At 48.0% G+C, this 18,633-nt stretch overlaps 1 protein-coding gene across 5 annotated transcripts in view; it reads right to left on the bottom strand.

Moving 5' to 3' along the window:
* Positions 1–18,633, bottom strand: part of NTRK3 (neurotrophic receptor tyrosine kinase 3) — a 422,363-nt gene that overhangs the window by 334,606 nt on the left and 69,124 nt on the right. For all 5 annotated transcript variants that reach the window (XM_086364673.1, XM_086364674.1, XM_086364676.1 and 2 more), the window contains exons 2-3: positions 9,797–9,871; positions 9,219–9,290 (exon numbers count right to left, since the gene is read on the bottom strand). In XM_086364673.1, coding sequence (XP_086220799.1) covers positions 9,219–9,290; positions 9,797–9,871 — 147 coding nt within the window. The remainder of the gene's footprint in view (positions 1–9,218; positions 9,291–9,796; positions 9,872–18,633) is intronic.

The following is an 18,633-nucleotide window of genomic DNA, read 5'->3' as shown; positions in this document are numbered from 1 at the left end:
TGTGTTGGGAATCAAATGCAGGGGACAAAATGGATGAAATAAAACCAGTTAGGAGGCTGTTATCATAGAGCCAGAGGAGAGGACGGTGGTTTGCATCAAGACAGCCTATGTGGAGGGAGAGAGAGTGGATGGATATAAAGCAGCCTATGCACTTGCGGACTGAATGGTAGAAGGGTGGAGCAGGGCAGGGAAAGGGAAGAGGAGTCAGAAATGACTCTTAAGGTTCTGGCCTCAGCGATCTGGTGGATGGTACCATTCAGGGAAACAAGAAACATTGAGGGCTTGGAGTCAGGACGGGGAATGAAATAAAGAATTCTGTTTTGGCCAAGTTGAGTCTGTCTTGTGTGTTAACCACCCAAGTAAAGATGCCAGCCAGGCAGCTTGATTTATGAGTCCAAAGGGCCAGGATGGGAGCAAGGTGAGGAATATAAAGTTAGGGGTTTAGTGCTAACGCCCCTTCCGCTTTTAACTATCCATGATTCTGTGAAATCAGAGACCACCAACAAGGAAGAAGTCATTAATAGCAGCAAAGAAAATATTGAGTCTTTTGTAAAGCACCATCTTAAGCACTTTTGAAGCATTGTCTCATTTAAAGCTCAGAACAATCTCACGAAGTGGGAACTCTTACACTCCCTTCAAAGCTCACGGAAGTTCATCAGCTTGCCTAACATCCCAAAGTTGTACAGGGAAGATACAGGATTGGAACTTTGGTCTTTCTGTCTCCAAAGCCTACATTCCTGACTGTTACTACACAATGCCCAATGGCTAAGTTCTCTACGTAAAAGGAAGGGCATGCGTGGAGAAGAGATCTGGGGACAAGTGTGCCAGTTACAAGCCCTCTGGGACTTGGAGAAAAGTCAGCGCAGAAGTAAAGGGCAGGCCGAGAGGCACAAGTCTACTGATACAATATCTGCACACTGTCTTAGACCCAGACTACGGTGGTTATTTCAAGGAGACAGAACACCGAGTGGTTTACAACACATCATAAATCCATCTCACCAAGTGTTCACCCCAGCGGTCTCCAGAAAAATGTGCTGCCAGCTCAGATGTGTCGCTGAAAGGGCAGGGACCCTGGCCACTTCCTCTAATCCTATCTGCCCAGTGCTGCTGACTTTCATTCCTTGTGAACATAACACAATTGACATGCCCACAATCAACACAATAATCATGCCCAAATCAGGACACTCTCCCCTCCCCACCCCATCCTGCTCCCATACAGATCAGCTCCAGGCTGGCTCTCTCAGGGGGAAGATCCCACAGACATTTGCAGAGGAATAACTTAGTGTGACATTCAGAGCTTTAGGGGGAGAAATCAACCAACTGAACACAAGAAAGGTCCCATCACAACCACTCTAAGGGATTAAATAAATTCTCTTGGCTTGCTGGAATCTTACATTACATATTCTTGGAAATAAGTGGGCCACAGGCTAACGTTAAGAAATCTTTTACAACAAAGATATTCAGGTCATAATGTAGCTGTTGTTATAGGATTTGACCTGAATAGGAAAATAAATGAAATGGAGCTTTCTAAACGGGAGTTCTTTGAGGATGGATGGTGCTAAATACCCCCGGGGAAATGGCTGCTCTCTAATAAAACTTTAAAGACTCTCCCCCCCCCACCACCACAAGGAATTGTTGCTGTGAAAGCTTGACAGAGAAACAAAACATGCCAAGGGAGTAGAAAAGCCCATGGACTTTAGAGCCTAAAGGATCAGAGTCCAAATCCTGGTTGTACCACTAATCACTACGTGACCTTGGGGAAACTCAGTTATGACTTCTGAGTTTCAGTGTTCTCATCTATGAAATGGGGATGGGGAGCCCAAACTTAAAAGTCACCGTGAGGAGTGAGATTATATTTGCCAAAGCAGCAGGTCCAGTCTTTGGCACATAGTAAGTTCTTAATCAGTATTAGTCTTTCCCCTTCTCCTCATATACCTGCATTTTTTAATGCGATTTTGTAAAAATGAAATTTTTTAATTGCATCATTGAAAAACATTGTCCCTTCCAGTCCATGAACCACAGGAGAAAGATTCTTGTAAAGAGAACCAGAAGACTTCAGTGCAGCTGTATTTCTGCTATTTATAAAACAGGCCCTCCCTGGATCTGTCTTTCAGGCTATAAAGGAAGGCTGCCTACCACACTCCCCCACCCAGGATGGTAAAGGGATTCAGTTCAGTTCAGTTCAGTTCAGTCGCATCCGACTCTATGCGACCCCATGAATCGCAGCACACGAGGCTTCCCTGTCCATCACCAACTCCCGGAGTTCACTCAGACTCACGTCCATCGAGTCAGTGATGCCATCCAGCCATCTCATCCTCTGTCATCCCCTTCTCCTCCTGCCCCCAATCCCTCCCAGTATCACAGTCTTTTCCAATGAGTCAACTCTTCGCATGAGGTGGCCAAAGTACTGGAGTTTCAGCTTTAGCATCATTCCTTCCAAAGAAATCCCAGGGCTGATCTCCTTCAGAATGGACTGGTTGGATCTCCTTGCAGTCCAAGGGACTCTCAAGAGTCTTCTCCAACACCACAGTTCAAAAGCATCAATTCTTTGGCGCTCAGCTTTCTTCACAGTCCAACTCTCACAGCCATACATGACCACTGGAAAAACCATAGCCTTGACTAGACGGACCTTTGTTGGCAAAGTAATGTCTCTGCTTTTCAATATGCTATCTAGGTTGGTCATAACTTTCCTTCCAAGGAGTAAGCGTCTTTTATTTTCATGGCTGCAATCACCATCTGCAGTGATTTTGGAGCCCAAAAAAATAAAGTCTGACACTGTTTCCACTGTTTCCCCATCTATTTGCCATGAAGTGATGGGACCAGATGCTATGATCTTCGTTTTCTGAATATTGAGCTTTAAGCCAACTTTTTCACTCTCCTCTTTCACCTTCATCAAGAGGCTTTTTAGTTCCTCTTTACTTTCTGCCATAAGGGTGGTGTCATCTGCATATCTGAGGTTATTGACATTTCTCCCGGCAATCTTGATTCCAGCTTGTGCTTCTTCTAGTCCAGCGTTTCTCATGATGTACTCTGCATATAAGTTAAATAAGCAGGGTGACAATATACAGCCTTGACGAAATCCTTCTCCTATTTGGAACCAGTCTGTTGTTCCATGTTCAGTTCTAACTGTTGCTTCCAGACCTGCATACAAATTTCTCAAGAGGCAGGTCAGGTGGTCTGGTATTCCCATCTCTTGAAGACTTTTCCACAGTTTATTGTGATCCACACAGTCAAAAGCTTTGGCATAGTCAATAAAGCAGAAATAGATGTTTTTCTGGAACTCTCTTGCTTTTTCGATGATCCAGCGGATGTTGGCAATTTGGTCTCTGGTTCCTCTGCCTTTTCTAAATCCAGCTTGAACATCTGGAAGTTCATGGTTCACATATTGCTGAAGCCTGGCTTGGAGAATTTTGAGCATTACTTTACTAGCGTGTGAGATGAGTGCAATTGTGCAGTAGTTTGAGCATTCTTTGGCATTGCCTTTCTTTGGGATTGGAATGAAAACTGACCTTTTCCAGTCCTGTGGCCACTGCTGAGTTTTCCACATTTGCTGGCATATTGAGTGGAGCACTGTCACAGCATCCTCTTTCAGGATTTGGAATAGCTCAACTGGAATTCCATCACCTCCACTAGCTTTGTTCATAGTGATGCTTTCTAAGGCCCACTTGACTTCACATTCCAGGATATCTGGCTCCAGGTGAGTGATCACACCATCGTGATTATCTGCGTCATGAAGCTCTTTTTTGTACAGTTCTTCTGTGTATTCTTGCCACCTCTTCTTAATATCTTCTGCTTTCTGTTAGGTCCATACCATTTCTGTCCTTTATCGACCCCATCTTTGCATGAAATGTTCCCTTGCAGATAATATAGGAGAAATTACTTTGAAACCAGGCAGTGCTCTACAGATGAAAGCAAGTACCATCATTTGCGTGCAGGTCTTAGGTAGACACTGTCATGACTCTGCTTATGCGGACTCCAAACTGCAGCTATCTGTTATGTATGTGAGCCATCCCAGAGAAGACTTAACCACAGAAAGGAAGAGAAGAGTCTGCTGCAGGAGGTGAGGTTAGAGCACTCAGCAAGCAATCCAAATTCTGTGGTCCTGGTGGGTGTGGTCTCAAGTGAGATGGAAATCAACAAAGTGTAAGCTCACCAGTTGCCACTGGTTGGATCCTTTCTGAAACTAACAGGGGTAAGAAGGGTGTGCACACAGTCTAAATCAGGAGTCCCCAGTGGGTTCCGGTCTGTGGTTAGGAACCGGGAGAGCAGCGGGTGAGCAAGGGAAGCTTCATCTGTATTTACAGCCAGTCCCCCATCACTCACACTACGACCGAGCTCCGCCTCCTGTCAGCGGAGTGGCAGCATCAGATTCTCATAGCACCGCAAATCCTGCTGTGAACAGCGCATTTGAGGGATCTTGGTTGCACACTCCATCCCTCCAGCCCCTTGTCTTGTCCATAGAAAAATTATCTTCCACGAAACCAATGAAACCAGTGCCTGGTACCAAAAAGGTTAGGGATCCCCAAACTAGAGCAAGACGGACTAAATGGAGACTATAGAGGATCTATCAGGGTTTGTTCATCAATCAGCATTCAAGGAAGAAAGTCATCAGAGAGAGTGTAGACTGGAGTCTTAAAATCATCAGAGAGAGTGTAGACTGGAGTCCTAAAGTCATCAGAGAGACACAGGACAGAAATCCAGCTTTTCCTTTAATAAAGAAGTGGTCATAATCGCCATCAAAGCTGTATTATCTCTCCTCATTGATTCGAGGATCACCACCCCAGTAATAACAGTAATTCCATCACTATTAGCAGCTTGCATTTATAAACACTATTTACCGGCACTGGGCTAAGTGCTGTATGTGCCTCCTATCATAAATCTTTATCATATCCTATCACTAGAACAGGCACCTTCATTACACCTATTTTACAGATGAGCAAATAGTGGCTCCAATGATCTATTTGGAAAATCCTTATCCTTAAGAATTCAAAATCCAAAATCTTTCACCAAGGAAAGGATATATAAGGGTCAAGAATATTCCAGTCTCTCAAATGTATATAAATCAGTATTTAGTTTTTCACACTCAGTAAAAGACAAAAAAGACAGACGCGGTCGAAAAGAGATGCTCAGTCACTCATAAACCTTGAAGAGTCCTAGTCTCCAGCCTTCTTTGTGGCAGACAATTTGGCCTTCATATGGCTGGCTCATTTTCTGGCATGAGAGAGTATTATGACTAATGCAACAGCAGCTTAGAGGTGCGGGACAGCTGAACCAATCAGAACAACTTGGATAACTTGACATCGGTACAGAAGGCAATGATTTCACCTCCTGCCTCTTATTGTGTACAGAAGGGGAGAAGAAAAGACTTAGCCATTACCCTAAAAAAAAAAAAAAAAGAAGAAGAAGCAGGGAAAAAAGCCACCAAGCCAGAGCTCGGCAATTAGTGCTGGAGTAAGTGACCATCTTGTGATTGCTCAGCTGGGGCCTGAAAACTTGTAAATGCACTTAGAGGACAGAAATAGAAGACATGTGAGAGAGCAGAGAAACCTTGCCCATTTGCCAGGAGAAATTGTCCCAGAGCTGCCGGGAAATTCACTCAGTCGAGATGTGGGACATGTCTCTGTAAATGGGAAAGTTAGTAAGTGAACCCATCGATGAAGCCAGTGCACGTGGCTGGACCTCTTGACTTTCCTCTCTGGGACCCCCAGGCTCCTCCTCCAGCAGCCCCTGGGCCAGATGCTGACCCTATCACGTGGATCTGAGCAGCCAGCTCATCCCTAATATGCAGACAGGCCCAAACTGGAGTTGGACTGACGGTGACCTGTCTATCTCACTCTTGATCCTTTTGCAGCCAACCACAACACCTGGGCAAGAGCTGGCCAGTGTGTCTAGGAGGAAACGGGGCCCAAGGTCATGGGCAGGTTCACTGGTATCATCAGAACCTATTCCATTGATATCCTTCCTGCCCCTAAAGCCTTGGGGAATCTTGCAAAGCCCCACCAGCCTGTCACTGCCAGCAGACCCGGATCATCTCAAAAGAGATGGTGGGTCACAGCCCTCTTCAGGGATCTCAAGGGTAATTCAAAGACAAGTTCTAGTACAACCCACTTCAGAGATACCTGGAACCCAAGCTGCATGCCTCCCCCCACCTCTGTGGCCCTTGGACATGTGACACGTCTGAAAACCCTCTCAAATGCCTGGAGAGCTGCAGCTGATAGGTGCGCAGGCAGATTCTGAGCACCAAGCCACTGCCGTCTAAAAGGACAGAGCCTCTCCCATGCAGGCAGCTTCTGTCCCCCAAGTCTGACCCCGGCCCCCAAGTTGGCATTCCCTATGTCACATTCTGTCCACAGTGTGATGTTGCCTGGCCCATGGTGTTGAAAGGTTTTATTTTTAGTGCCAGTATTTAAAATTTGAGAGGTTTCACTAAACCTCCAGCTCTTCTTGGGGAAAAAAAAAAAAAAACCACAGTAAATCTGGCAACCCAAGGCCCCACCTCCTTACAGCAGCAGTCTGCTAGAACTGTTTACAGGCCGGCCCTAAGAGGGAACACGTGGTCCCCAGTTCCCACTGTCCCCATTGGTCTTCTGTGGGCATTTGGCTCTGTGACCCTCATATGAGTTAGTATGAAAAGGAGACTTCTCAGAGGTCAAAAGCTTCGTCCCCTGGGACAGTTTACATGGAAAGTCAAATCCCCAGTAAAATAAACACCTGCAACATCTGGTCCAAGACCCTCCTCTGGTCCCAGCTACACCCCCAGCTGCAAAGAACACACATCAGGAGAATCCCACCACAGAGGCTCAACTAGGGCAGTTCAGTTCAGTTCAGTCGCTCAGTCGTGTTCGACTCTTCGTGACCCCATGAATTGCAGCCTGCCAGGCCTCCCTGTCCATCACCAATTCCCAGAGTTCACCCAAACCCATGTCCATCAAGCTGGTGATGCCATCCAGCCATCTCATCCTCTGTCGTCCCCTTCTCCTCCTGCTCCCAATCCCTCCCAGCATCAGGGTCTTTTCCAATGAGTCAACTCTTCGCATGAAGTGGCCAAAGTATTGGAGATTCAGCTTCAGCATCAGTCCTTCCATGAATATTCAGGACTGATGTCCTTCAGAATGGACTGGTTGGATCTCCTTGCAGTCCAAGGGACTCTCAAGAGTCTTCTCCAACACCACAGTTCAAAAGCATCAATTCTTCGGTGTTCACCTTTCTTTATAGTCCAACTCTCACATCCATACATGACTACTGGAAAAACCACAGCCTTGACTAGATGGACCTTTGCTGGCAAAGTAATATCTCTGCTTTTTAATATACTGTCTAGGTTGGTCATAACTTTCCTTCCAAGGAGTAAGCGTCTTTTAATTTCATGGCTGCTAGGGCAAGGGGGCAACAAATAATTGAGACAGCTGTGGTGGGGCATAGAGGGGGACTCGGTCCCCCATGGCTACTACATAAGACCCTGAGTAATGGCCCTGCAGTGTGCCATGTCCAAAGGGAGGAAAGAAAGTTCAGCACAAAGCTGCTGCTGCTAAGTCGCTTCAGTCATGTCCAACTCTGTGCGACCCCAGAGACAGCAGCCCATCAGGCTCCCCCGTCCCTGGGATTCTCCAGGCAAGAACACTGGAGTGGGTTGCCACTGCCTTCTCCAATGCATGAAAGTGAAGTCGCTCAGTCGTGTCCGACTCTTCGCGACCCCATGGACTACAGCCTACCAGGCTCCTCCGTCAGGTGGCCATAACTGATTTCAAAAATAAAAATACTTATCAAGCCCTCACTCATGCTCAGTCAATTTAGTCATGTCCAACTCTATTGCAACTCTATGATCTGTAGCCCACCAGGCTCCTCTGTCCACGGGATTCTCCAGGCAAGAATACTGGAGTATGTAGCCATGCTCTCCTCCAGGGGATCTTCCCAACCCAGGGATGGAACCCACATCTCCTGTGTCTCCTGCATTGGCAGGTGAATTCTTTACTGCTGAGCCACCAGGGAAGCCCTAAGCATTCACTAGGTGTTTGGAAAAACACACAAAGGCCCAGGGGTGAGGCCAGGACCCCCCAAAGGAGAAACAACAGCCCACCACAATTCTCCACGATCTTTTCTCGTCCTCCACCTCCCCTCCACTTCCCTTGGATGCTCTGTCTCTTCCTGTGAGATTCCTATTCAGCCTGATGCCCTTCAAGTCCAAAGTGCCTGCACCAGAGCAACTCTCAGGTGGCCGAAGGAAAGATTCGTCTGCATACCATTCCTCCATTTTCTGGCCAAATACAGTCAACTCCACCCTGCTGGTTACTATGGAATGTCTGCTCTTGGAGAACATGCCCCATAGATGTCCAAGATGGCCACCATCTGCAAAGACCTGACCGAACACCAAGGACCCCCACGGGTGCAGTGTGTTAGCACTTTCCCTAATTGCTGGCTCCAGGTTTCCTTTCGAGCCTGTCTCTCCCCAGGAAATGGCAGTCCTCCCATCAAACCCCAGAGTCTTCAGCCCAGAATTAGGCTTAGAGAGGAAGCACTAAGTTCGTGAGATTCCATCTGCACAGGGCTAGGCAGAGCTGAGCCTGCGGAGGTCCCACCACCATCACACACGACAGTGGTGGGAGGGGAGAGGCGGGAGGAGGAGGCTCAGACAGACAGGATCCCAGCAGAGCCAGGTCACCTCAAGCGCGTCCCAAAGCTGTGTGACTTTATATACTGGTGTCTCTGCTTTTCAGAGCCTTTCGCCACTGAACCCAGGATCTATCTAGATGTGACACTTGGCCTGGCCCTGCTTTCTCTCAGCCAACCCCACCCCAACACACACACACACACACACACACACACACACACGCGCGCGCGCGCGCTTACGGACCTACAAATGGTCTCTGAAGAGTAGTATTCACATCACACACTACACTTATATGGGGAATTTCCTCTCATTTACATTCCCATTAAGTTGCAAATTTCATCATAAAAAGTAAACCAATTCCCTAGTCTCAGGCTTTACCTTCCAATAGGAACCTCAGAGATCATCAAATCTAAAACCCTCATCTTAAGGGGCAAAAATCCGAGGCCCAGAGAAGCGATGGGACTTGCCCCAGGACACACACTAGCGAAGCCAGGTCCAGATCTCAGGCCTCAGGCTTCACCGCCCAGGACTCTCTCCCTGCCGTATGCCTGTCCCCACCCACCCACCCACCCACCCACCAACTTCCCTGCAGCCCGGACCCAGCTCTACTCACATATAGCGCAAGTGGGGGTTCTTGGCAAAGGCTCTGGGCTGGATGTTCCGAAGTCCTGAGTTCTTGATGGTCCTGAAGAGAGAGAGGAAAAGAGGGTCAGCAGAGCTTACGGGGTAGCAATACAGCTCTGCTCTGGGCCAAGACTGACAGCAGTGAGGCCAAGACTGGACAACAGTCGCCTCTGTAAACTGAATGCATCTCTTCATCGCCGGTCATCACTTGTGGTCCAGTTGAGGGACAGGACCACAGGACGAGCGGGCAGGATTTGGGCTCACATCCCACTGGGACCTGGGTGAGTGTGAGAAATGTGCCCATCCTGGCAAGTGGATAAGACTCTGGTCCAGCAACTCTAGCACTGCAGCCTCCTCCCTTTCCCCACCCAATTCCCCCGCAGTCACTCGCACTGAATCCAAAGGAGGAGGTGACTGGAAATATCCCTGCTCCTTGTGAACCATCAGTCCAGCACGGGACTGAGGAAAGCACTAACCCGGGGGACGTGGGTTCAGGTTGTATCTCGAAGCCTGAACTACGTATGGGCTGGCCCCTGCCCCCACCCCACCGGGAGCTGGTGCACTCACAGCTTTTGGAGGCCAGTATAGAGCTCCATGTCCACAGCGTTGAGCGTGTGCAGACCGCGCCAGTTCTCTATGTGTCTGCAGGGAGGGAGGAGAGGCAAGGTTCAGGTCAGCAGAAGGATCACCGGAAAGATGCTGGCTTTAGTGCCAGAGACCTGGGCTTAAATCCTGGAGCAGCCACCCGCGAGCCAGGCTCTCCACCAACTCCCCAGTGATCTCTGAGCCTGCTCCATTCTCTCTCTGCGTGGGGCCACACACACCACCTGGCTGATGGGCTTGCTGGGGGAATCCCAGGTTCTGAGCCCATGGATAGCGCTTAATGCCCCCGCATCCCCTGGGCTCTAGAAAGACTACTCTTTAAATTCCTGAGATTCAATCTCCCTGCAGGTCTTCCTAATTCAGTTTCTTTCCATTCTCTTTTAGTTCTTTTTAACTTCTAGGAATTTTTTTTTTTTTTTTTAAGAATAGGCTCATTTTCTACATTCCTGCCCACAGAAACAACACAAATGAAGTGATTTTTTTTTAAAGGGGTTGGGGGGAGCTTGCTTCGTGAACATGGCTTTTGAGTGGAAAAGCCCAGAAGGAACACACACCACCGCAGGGTCCCCTAGGGGCCAGACACTGACGACCCCCTTTGGATGAGAGTGAAAGTTAGTCACTTAGTCATGTCTGACTCTTTGCAACCCCATGGACCGTAACTTGCCAGGCTCCACTGTCCATGGAATTCTCCAGGCAAGGATACCGGAGTGGGTAGCCATTCCCTTCTCCAGGGGATCTTTCTGACACAGGGATCAAATCTGAGTCTTTTGCATTGCAGGCAGATTCTTTACCATCTGAGCCACCAGGGAAGCCCCCTTTGGTTACCACAACCCAATTCATCTGGTCAAGGACATCAGTGGCTTCATATGGCAGAACCAACTCCACAAAGGAGGCATGACCAAACGCCTGGGTGTCACGGAAAGAGCAGGAAGCTGGCATTAGAGGAGCCGGATTCCAGCTTTGTCTCTGGGACTTTAGCAGCCATGGCTTTGAGCATGAGCTCTCAACACTCTGGGCCTCTGGTATCCTCATTTGTAAGGGGAGAGGGTTACACCAGATCAGCAGTTTCTCCCCCATCTCTTCACAAAGATTTTCTCTTAGAACTTTCTCCCGAGAGATTTCATGCTTAGCTCCCTAAACATGTGTCGAGCAAGCACACACACTTATTAAGCAATAATTAATTCATCTTCTCAGATTTACCAATCCAAGATATAAATCACTGTTAACCAGAGTTTTTTTTTATCAACGGGCATAAACCAGCACTGACTCACCCAGCAGATAAATTCCAGCCCAAAGCAAAGGAATTCTTGAAAGTACTGTTAGCATGGAAGGGCTTGTCATGGGTATGGATTTTATTTCCTTTGTTTGGTGTATATATATATATATAGAGAGAGAGAGAGAGAGAGAGAGAGAACACCAGGGACAAACATCCTACATTACTGCTTTGGGGTCCAGATTGAGAACCGTTAGACCAGCAGTCCTCAACCATTTTTGGCACCAGGGACTGGTTTTATGGAAGACAATTTTTCTACCGACTGGAGAGGGTGGGTGGTTGGGGGATGATTCAAGTGTATTACATTTATTATGCACTTTATTTCTATTATTATTACATCAGCTCCACCTCAGATCATCAGGCTTTAGATCCCAGAGGTTAGGGACCTCTGCATTAGACTATTGATTACCAAGGTCCTTTCCAGCTCCAAAGTCATCTGAGAGGAGGCCATTCATATGCACCTGCCACCCCAAGGAGCTCCAGGGGGCCACAGGAAAAGGCCTCGCACTGCCCTCCTGGGATCTGACTCTCCCATCAGTGCCCCCAAAGTCTAAGCATCCTCTTGGAGAGGAGGGGAAAGACACAACAGCTCACCCTGGGACAGTGATACCCAAGGCACAGAAAAGACAGCCACCTTCCCCAGACATCCCCTCCCAGGCCCCACCCTACCCATGGTTATGCCATCTGCCATCAGGTGGGACCAGAGCCAGGAAGGCCACAGGGAGGCGGTGGCCAGGGCCTCTGGAAGCATTTCAGAGCCGCGCAGCGACAAGGTATGCCAAGAACCCTTTTTGTACCACATTCTCTCGGAGCCCCTGCTAAGCAGCCAGACACATTAGCATCTGCTGGGGACATGGGCCAGGTGGCCAGGTCGGTACTGAATTCCTTCTCCAAAGCCTTCTCCCCTGGAAGCCGCATGGCCCCAGGACAGTTTGTTTAGTTTGGGTTCGCCAGGGCAGGGACCCCGGCTCCATGTCAGCTGAGAAGGAAGGCCAGAGGGAGCAGAAGGACCTGTGCCAGCCCCACCCCAACCCGGGGTATCCACTCAGTCCATGTAAGCCACCAAGTGTTAACAGATTGCAGTGTTCCTACCGACGGGTATTCATTCATGGGAACCCAGCTTCACACACGCTCCCAACAAGCAGTTGTCAATCAAGTTGTTTAAATAAATGAAATCAGTTTTCTGAGCCCACATTAGAATTCCAGAAATGTGTTTTTATTATGGCTGAGTTGTCAATCATTATTGCATTCAAGTACTTGACTTCTCTCAGCCTTCCTGTCCTTATGCCCACAAATGACCTTCCCCGGCAGAGTCACGGCAGGATGATGGCTGAAGTCCTTGGTGCACAGGGCTCTCTTGTCTATTCCACATAGCCCCTTGTATCTTTTTTTGAGTCTGAATTTTCCTACATCAGGGAATGGCACTTTTATAGCAAATGTGTGATTAGGAGTTGGTGCTCCAAAGTTGGGTTAGCCACTACAAACTCCAGCCCACCACCCATTTCCGTACAACCTGAGAAATAAGAACAGTTTTTTTTTTAATCTAATGTAGAATCCTATTTTGTGACATGTGAAAAGTATATGAAATTTAAATCTCCATGTTCATATTTGCTCATTTACTCTTGTCTGTGACCACTTTTCTCCGCAAAAATGGAGTTGAGTTATTGCCGCAGAAGCTCACTTAAAATATTGACTTTCTGGCCTTTCATAGAAAAAGGTTGCTGACCCCTGCCTAGAGCCTGACTGCCAGGATACAGATCCTATCTCCATCGCTACCTCGATCTATGGGACCCTGTCCAGGTTTCTTTACTTGTCTGTGCCTCAGTTTCTTCATCTGTCAAATGGGAATAATAGAATACCTCCAGCATAAGGACGTAAGGATTGCACGTTACATTAAAAAGCCGTTACAGCAGCTGGGGTCAGAGTAAGTCCTCAGGGAGTGCCCACTGTGATGATTATTTTTAACCTCAGGCTTTGTAGGGGCTGGGCTTCCCTGATGGCTCAGACCATAATGAATCAGCCTGCAGTGGAGGAGACCTGGGTTTGATCCCTGGGTTGGGAAGATCCCCTGGAGAAGGGAATGACTACCCACTCCAGTATTCTTGTCTGGAAAATCCCATGGACAGAGGAGCCTTCGGGGGGTTACAGTCCGTGGGGTCACAAAGATATGGACATGACTAAGCAGCTAACATGTTCATTCTTTTCACTTCTATAGAGGCCAAGCAGTCTCTTCTCAGTTTTCATGCTAAAAGGGCAGCCTGGTTCTTCTGGAAGTTGTCATTTCTCAGCCATCATTGATAAAAACTCCGAGTGGCAGAAGGGTGGAGGGGCAGTAAACCTGTCATCCATGACCTCCAGGAAAACTGTTCGAGCTGAAATTATAAACAGCGTCAGAGGATGCACAGACGGCAGCGCCGAGCGGGTTCTCAGGGAAGAGCAGAACCACGAAGGTGCAGCCTGACATTTGCCGTTGACATGGGCAGGGCGCCTGCCAAGCTTTCCCAGTGACTCACCACTTGGTACCAGCCCCAGGGGTTGTAACTCTGCTGGCTGCTTTGTGCTAATGCAGAGACCGTGAGTTTAAGTGGAAAAGGCAGGCTCTAAAAATATAATAAATAAATAAGACCAAGTCTGAGAGAGATCCGCTTGGCTTTGGTCTGTAGTAAACAGTGGTTCCCTTGGCCCAGTACAATCACATGTGACTTCTTTTGGTGTGGTTTTCTGGGTTGTCCAGGCTGTTTGCATGGCGCATGGATTCTGTCATCTGGAAAAGAATCACAAATGATCGCGGGCTTCGCAGGTAGCTCGGTGGTAAAGAATCCACCTGCCAATGCAGGAGACTCGGGTTCTATTCCTGATCTGGAAGATCCCCTGGTGAAGGAAATGGCAACCCACTCCAATATTCCTGCCTGGAGAATCCCATGGACAGAGGAGCCCGGCGGGCTACAGTCCATGGGGGTCACAAAAAGAGTGGGACACCACTTACCATCTAAACAACAAGAAGAATGATCATGTTTTTAAAGGAAGGTTAGGCCCTTGAGCCCTGTCCAGCAGGGCAGTCACTGGTCACCCTCTCCCAGGACGACAGGCTGCACCAGCCCATCCGAGGGGCAGCATCGCACTCACCTGCCACCACTGTGGAGGGCTCGAGAACTCAGAGCGGTGCCAGGAACACAGGTCAGCAGGAGCCCAGATCCCGCATTTGTCTGCTCAGGCACAGAGCGTGTGGTGGTGCTGGCCCCGCAAAGACTTGCAGCCTCACCTCAGTGTGACCCCGGGCTCCTATACCTACTCTAATTCCCTCCACTTTAGTCTCTTGAATTCAGTGGTTCCCAACTGGAGGCAATTTTGCCCCGCAGAGGTCATTTGGCAATGTCTGGAGACATTTTGGGGGCTTCCCTGTGGCTCAGCAGTAAAGAATCTGCCTGCAATGCAGGAGATCCAGGTTTGATTCCTGGGTCGGAAAGATCCCCTGGAGGAGGGCATGGCAACCCACTCCAGTATTCTTGCCTGGAAAATCCCATGGACAGAGGATCCTGACAGGCTACAGTCCATAGAGTCTCTAAGAATCGGACATGACTGAAGCGACGGAGCACACAGGCAAGGACACATTTTGATGGCCACACGGGGGTCAGGGAGCGGCGCCGGCATCCACAGAGATGCTCCTAAACATTCCACCATCCGCCAGGCAGCAGCCCCACAGCAAAGAATTATCTGCCCCAAATGTCCATGGTATTCAGGATGGGAAACATTGCTTTATTACACAACGCTTCTATTTAAGATTCTCTACCGCTGAGCCGCTAGGGAAGCCCCGTGTTCTTGTCTACTTGGCTTCAAAAGTTAAGGAGGTGTGTAATGCATCTTAGGGAAAAGAAGAAACATCCGGTGAGGAGGCTGAACATGCAGAGGTTCTGTATTTAAATTTTGTTGTCTGGAAAATTTGGTTATGAAGAACAGTGAGGGATTAATAGCAGTGAGGGATCACAGGGAAAAATAACAGCCATCTGACAGCAGGGAGGAGAGAGAAAAGCTTGGGAAGATGAGGAAATACTGGGCCTGCTGCATTAAAGAAAGGCAGGACGCTCCTTTGTCCCACCAGACAGTCCTTATCTTTCTAGGCAGCCAGGTGAGCAGGAGAGCTCTGCCAGGTACACGGCGCCTCGCCCCTCTCATGAGCATCCACAGCCAGCTTAGCCCTCCGGTGTTGTACGGACTTGAATGTTGCCGTGTTCTAGAGTTTTCTGCGTTTAACTTTTAAATACTGGAGATACAAACAACTCTTAAACATATCCACATGGCATATTTTTAATTAAAATAAAGACCACAGTCTGCACCGTCTAGCTTTCATGCACTTGGAGATTGCCAGTTCATTACCATACTGGCCCTAGCCAAACAGAAGGAAGAAGAAATAATGGTACAAAAGCACAATTGGATGAATTCTAATGCAAAGGATTTTTATATTCTCTATGAATATATTAATTAACAGGGGTCTAATTAATTAGCGGCTGGTGCTAGTGGTTAAGAATGCTCCTGCCAGTGCAGGAGACCTAAGAGATGCGGGTTCAATCCCTGCGTTGGGAAGACCCCCTAGAGAAGGACATGGCAACCCACTCCAGTATTCTTGCCTGGAGAATGCCATGAACAGAGGAGCCTGGCGAGCCACAGTCCATGGGGTTGCAAAAGGGTTGGACACGACTGAATGGACTTAGCATGCACGCACCCATGCACACGCACGTTAATTAGCATTTCACTTGTGCTCTGACTCATCCCTACAGGGGTTCAAAGCAGCTGTGGATTGGGTTTATCTCCAGGAATAAATGCTTGATGAGCCACTGGGAGTGACTCCATCCTTCCCAAGTCTACCTAGAAGGAGCATGTGCTTTGACCAAGGGCCCCCCACCAAGACCTTATGGAAGTTTTCTGAGCTGTAACACTGAGCTCAGCTCTGGCTCCAGAGCTCAGTGCTGTGATGAACTAAGCCTCGGTTCCTTCCTTCCTCTCCCTGGAAAAATGTTGCACATTGGCTCCTGGCAGAACTTCGGCAGAGTGTCCTGATTCTGTGGCATAAGGGAAGGGCAGTAACAAGGGGGCAGGGCCAGGCCACTGGCGTGACTCTCTGCATGGAACATTTCATATTCCCATGCAATGAAGAAGCCTTCGAAGTGCTAGTGGGAAGCTGCTGTATAACACAGGGAGCTCAGCTCAGTGTCTTGTAATGGCCTAGAGGGGTGAAGAATCAGCCTGCAATGTGGGAGACCCAGATTCGATCCCTGGGTGGGGAAGATCCCCTGGAGGAAGAAATGGCAACCCATTCCAGTACACTTGCCTGGAAAATCCCATGGACAGAGGAGCCTGGTGGGCTGCAGTCCATGGGGTCGCTAAGAGTCGGACACGACTGAGCGACTTCACTTTTCACTTTTCACCTTCATGCATTGAGAAGGAAATGGCAACCCACTCCAGTGTTCTTGCTTGGAGAATCCCAGGGATGGCGGAGCCTGGTGGGCTGCCGTCTATGGGGTCGCACAGAGTCGGACATGACTGAAGTGACTTAGCAGCAGCAGCAGCACAGCGATTAATACTTTCACTTTTCAGAGGGGTGAGAGGGAGGTTCAAGGTCGTGGGGGGGACATATATACATATGGAGCTGATAGTCTTTGGAGTCCATGGGGTCGCAAAAGAGTCAGATACGACTTAGCGACTAAACAACAACAAAACAGACAGAACATGACTTAGAACATTTTCTTGAAGATCCTGGATCATTGTGATCAACTTACCTGTCCCTCTGAGCTAGGCTCAGAGACTCTTGAAGTAGGTAGAACCTGTATCCCTGCCCAAAATGATCCTATCCTGAAATGATGCCTGAATTCTAAGGGCTACTGCTTCCATTTTTTAAAGATTTTCTGGCTCTTCTTTGCTATCAAGCTGTGACCCCAGGGCCCTTCTAACATGCTGCTCTGCAGTCCACTGGAGAACAGAGATCAAGAGTGGACACTCTGAGGTCAGCTGGGTGCTGAGTGACTTAGGCTCAGAGGAAGGGGATATATGTATACATAGAACGATTCCCATTGTTACACAGCACAAACTAACAACACATTGCACAGCAACTATCTTCCAATTAAAAAAAAAAGAATCTATGATAAACCATAACGGAAAAAAATATTTTTAAAGGAATAGATGTATGTTTATGGGGCGGGGTGTGGGTTAGTTGCTCAGTTCAGTTCAGTTCAGTTGCTCAGTCGTGTCTAACTCTTTGCGACCCCATGAATCACAGCACGCCAGGCCTTCCTGTCCATCACCAACTCCTGGAGTCCACCCAAACCCATGTCTGTTGAGTCGGTGATGCCATCCAACCATCTCATCCTCTGTTGTCTGCTTCTCCTCCTGCCCTCAATCTTTCCCAGCATCAGGATCTTTTCCAATGAGTCAGCTCTTTGCATCAGGTGGCCAAAGTATTGGAGTTTCAGCTTCAACATCAGTCCTTCCAATGAACACCCATGACTGATCTCCTTCAGAATGGACTGATTGGATCTCCTTGCAGTCCAAGGGACTCTCAAGAGTCTTCTCCAACACCACAGTTCAAAAGCATCAATTCTTCAGCGCTCAGCTTTCTTTATAGTCCAACTCTCACATCCATACATGACCACTGGAAAAACCATAGCCTTGACTAGACAGACTTTTGTTGACAAGGTAATGTCTCTGCTTTTTAACATGCTGTCCAGGTTGGTCATAAATTTCCTTCCAAAGAGTAAGTGTCTTTTAATTTCATGGCTGCAAACACCATCTGCAGTGATTTTGGAGCCCAGAAAAATAAAGTCAGCCACTGTTTCCACTGTTTCCCCATCTATTTGCCATGAAATGATGGGACCAGTTCCCATGATCTTCATTTTCTAAATGTTGAGCTTTAAGCCAACTTTTTCACTCTCCTCTTTCACTTTCATCAAGAGGCTCTTTAGTTCTTCTTCACTTTCTGCCATAAGGGTGGTGTCATCTGCATATCTGAGGTTGTTGATATTTCTCCCGGCAATCTTGATTCCAGCTTGTGTTTCTTCCAGTCCAGCATTTCTCATGATGTACTCTGCATAGAAGTTAAATAAGCAGGGTGACAATCAGCCTTGATGTACTCCTTTTCCTATTTGGAACCAGTCTGTTGTTCCATGTCCAGTTCTAACTGTTGCTTCCTGACCTGCATACAGGTTTCTCAAGAGGCAGGTCAGGTGGTCTGGTATTCCCATCTCTTTCAGAATTTTCCACAGTTTATTGTGATCCACACAGTCAAAGGCTTTGACATAGTCAATAAAGCAGAAATAGATGTTTTTCTGGAACTCTCTTGCTTTTTCGATGATCCAGCAGATGTTGGCAATTTGATTTCTGGTTCCTCTGACTTTTCTAAATCCAGCTTGAACATCTGGAAGTTCATGGTTCACGTATTGCTGAAGCCTGGCTTGGAGAATTTTGAGCATTACTTTACTAGGTTAGTTGCTCAGTGGTGTTCAACTCTTTGCGACTCATGCACTGTAGCCCACCAGGC

Source organism: Bos grunniens, chromosome 21, assembly GCF_055505025.1.
Source record: "Bos grunniens cultivar Pamir isolate PY7600 chromosome 21, Bosgru_T2T1.0, whole genome shotgun sequence".
In the NCBI taxonomy this organism is placed as follows: Eukaryota; Metazoa; Chordata; class Mammalia; order Artiodactyla; family Bovidae; genus Bos; species Bos grunniens.
The sequence above is the reverse complement of the archived record's forward strand: the minus strand, read 5'-3'. Positions and strand labels throughout refer to the sequence as shown.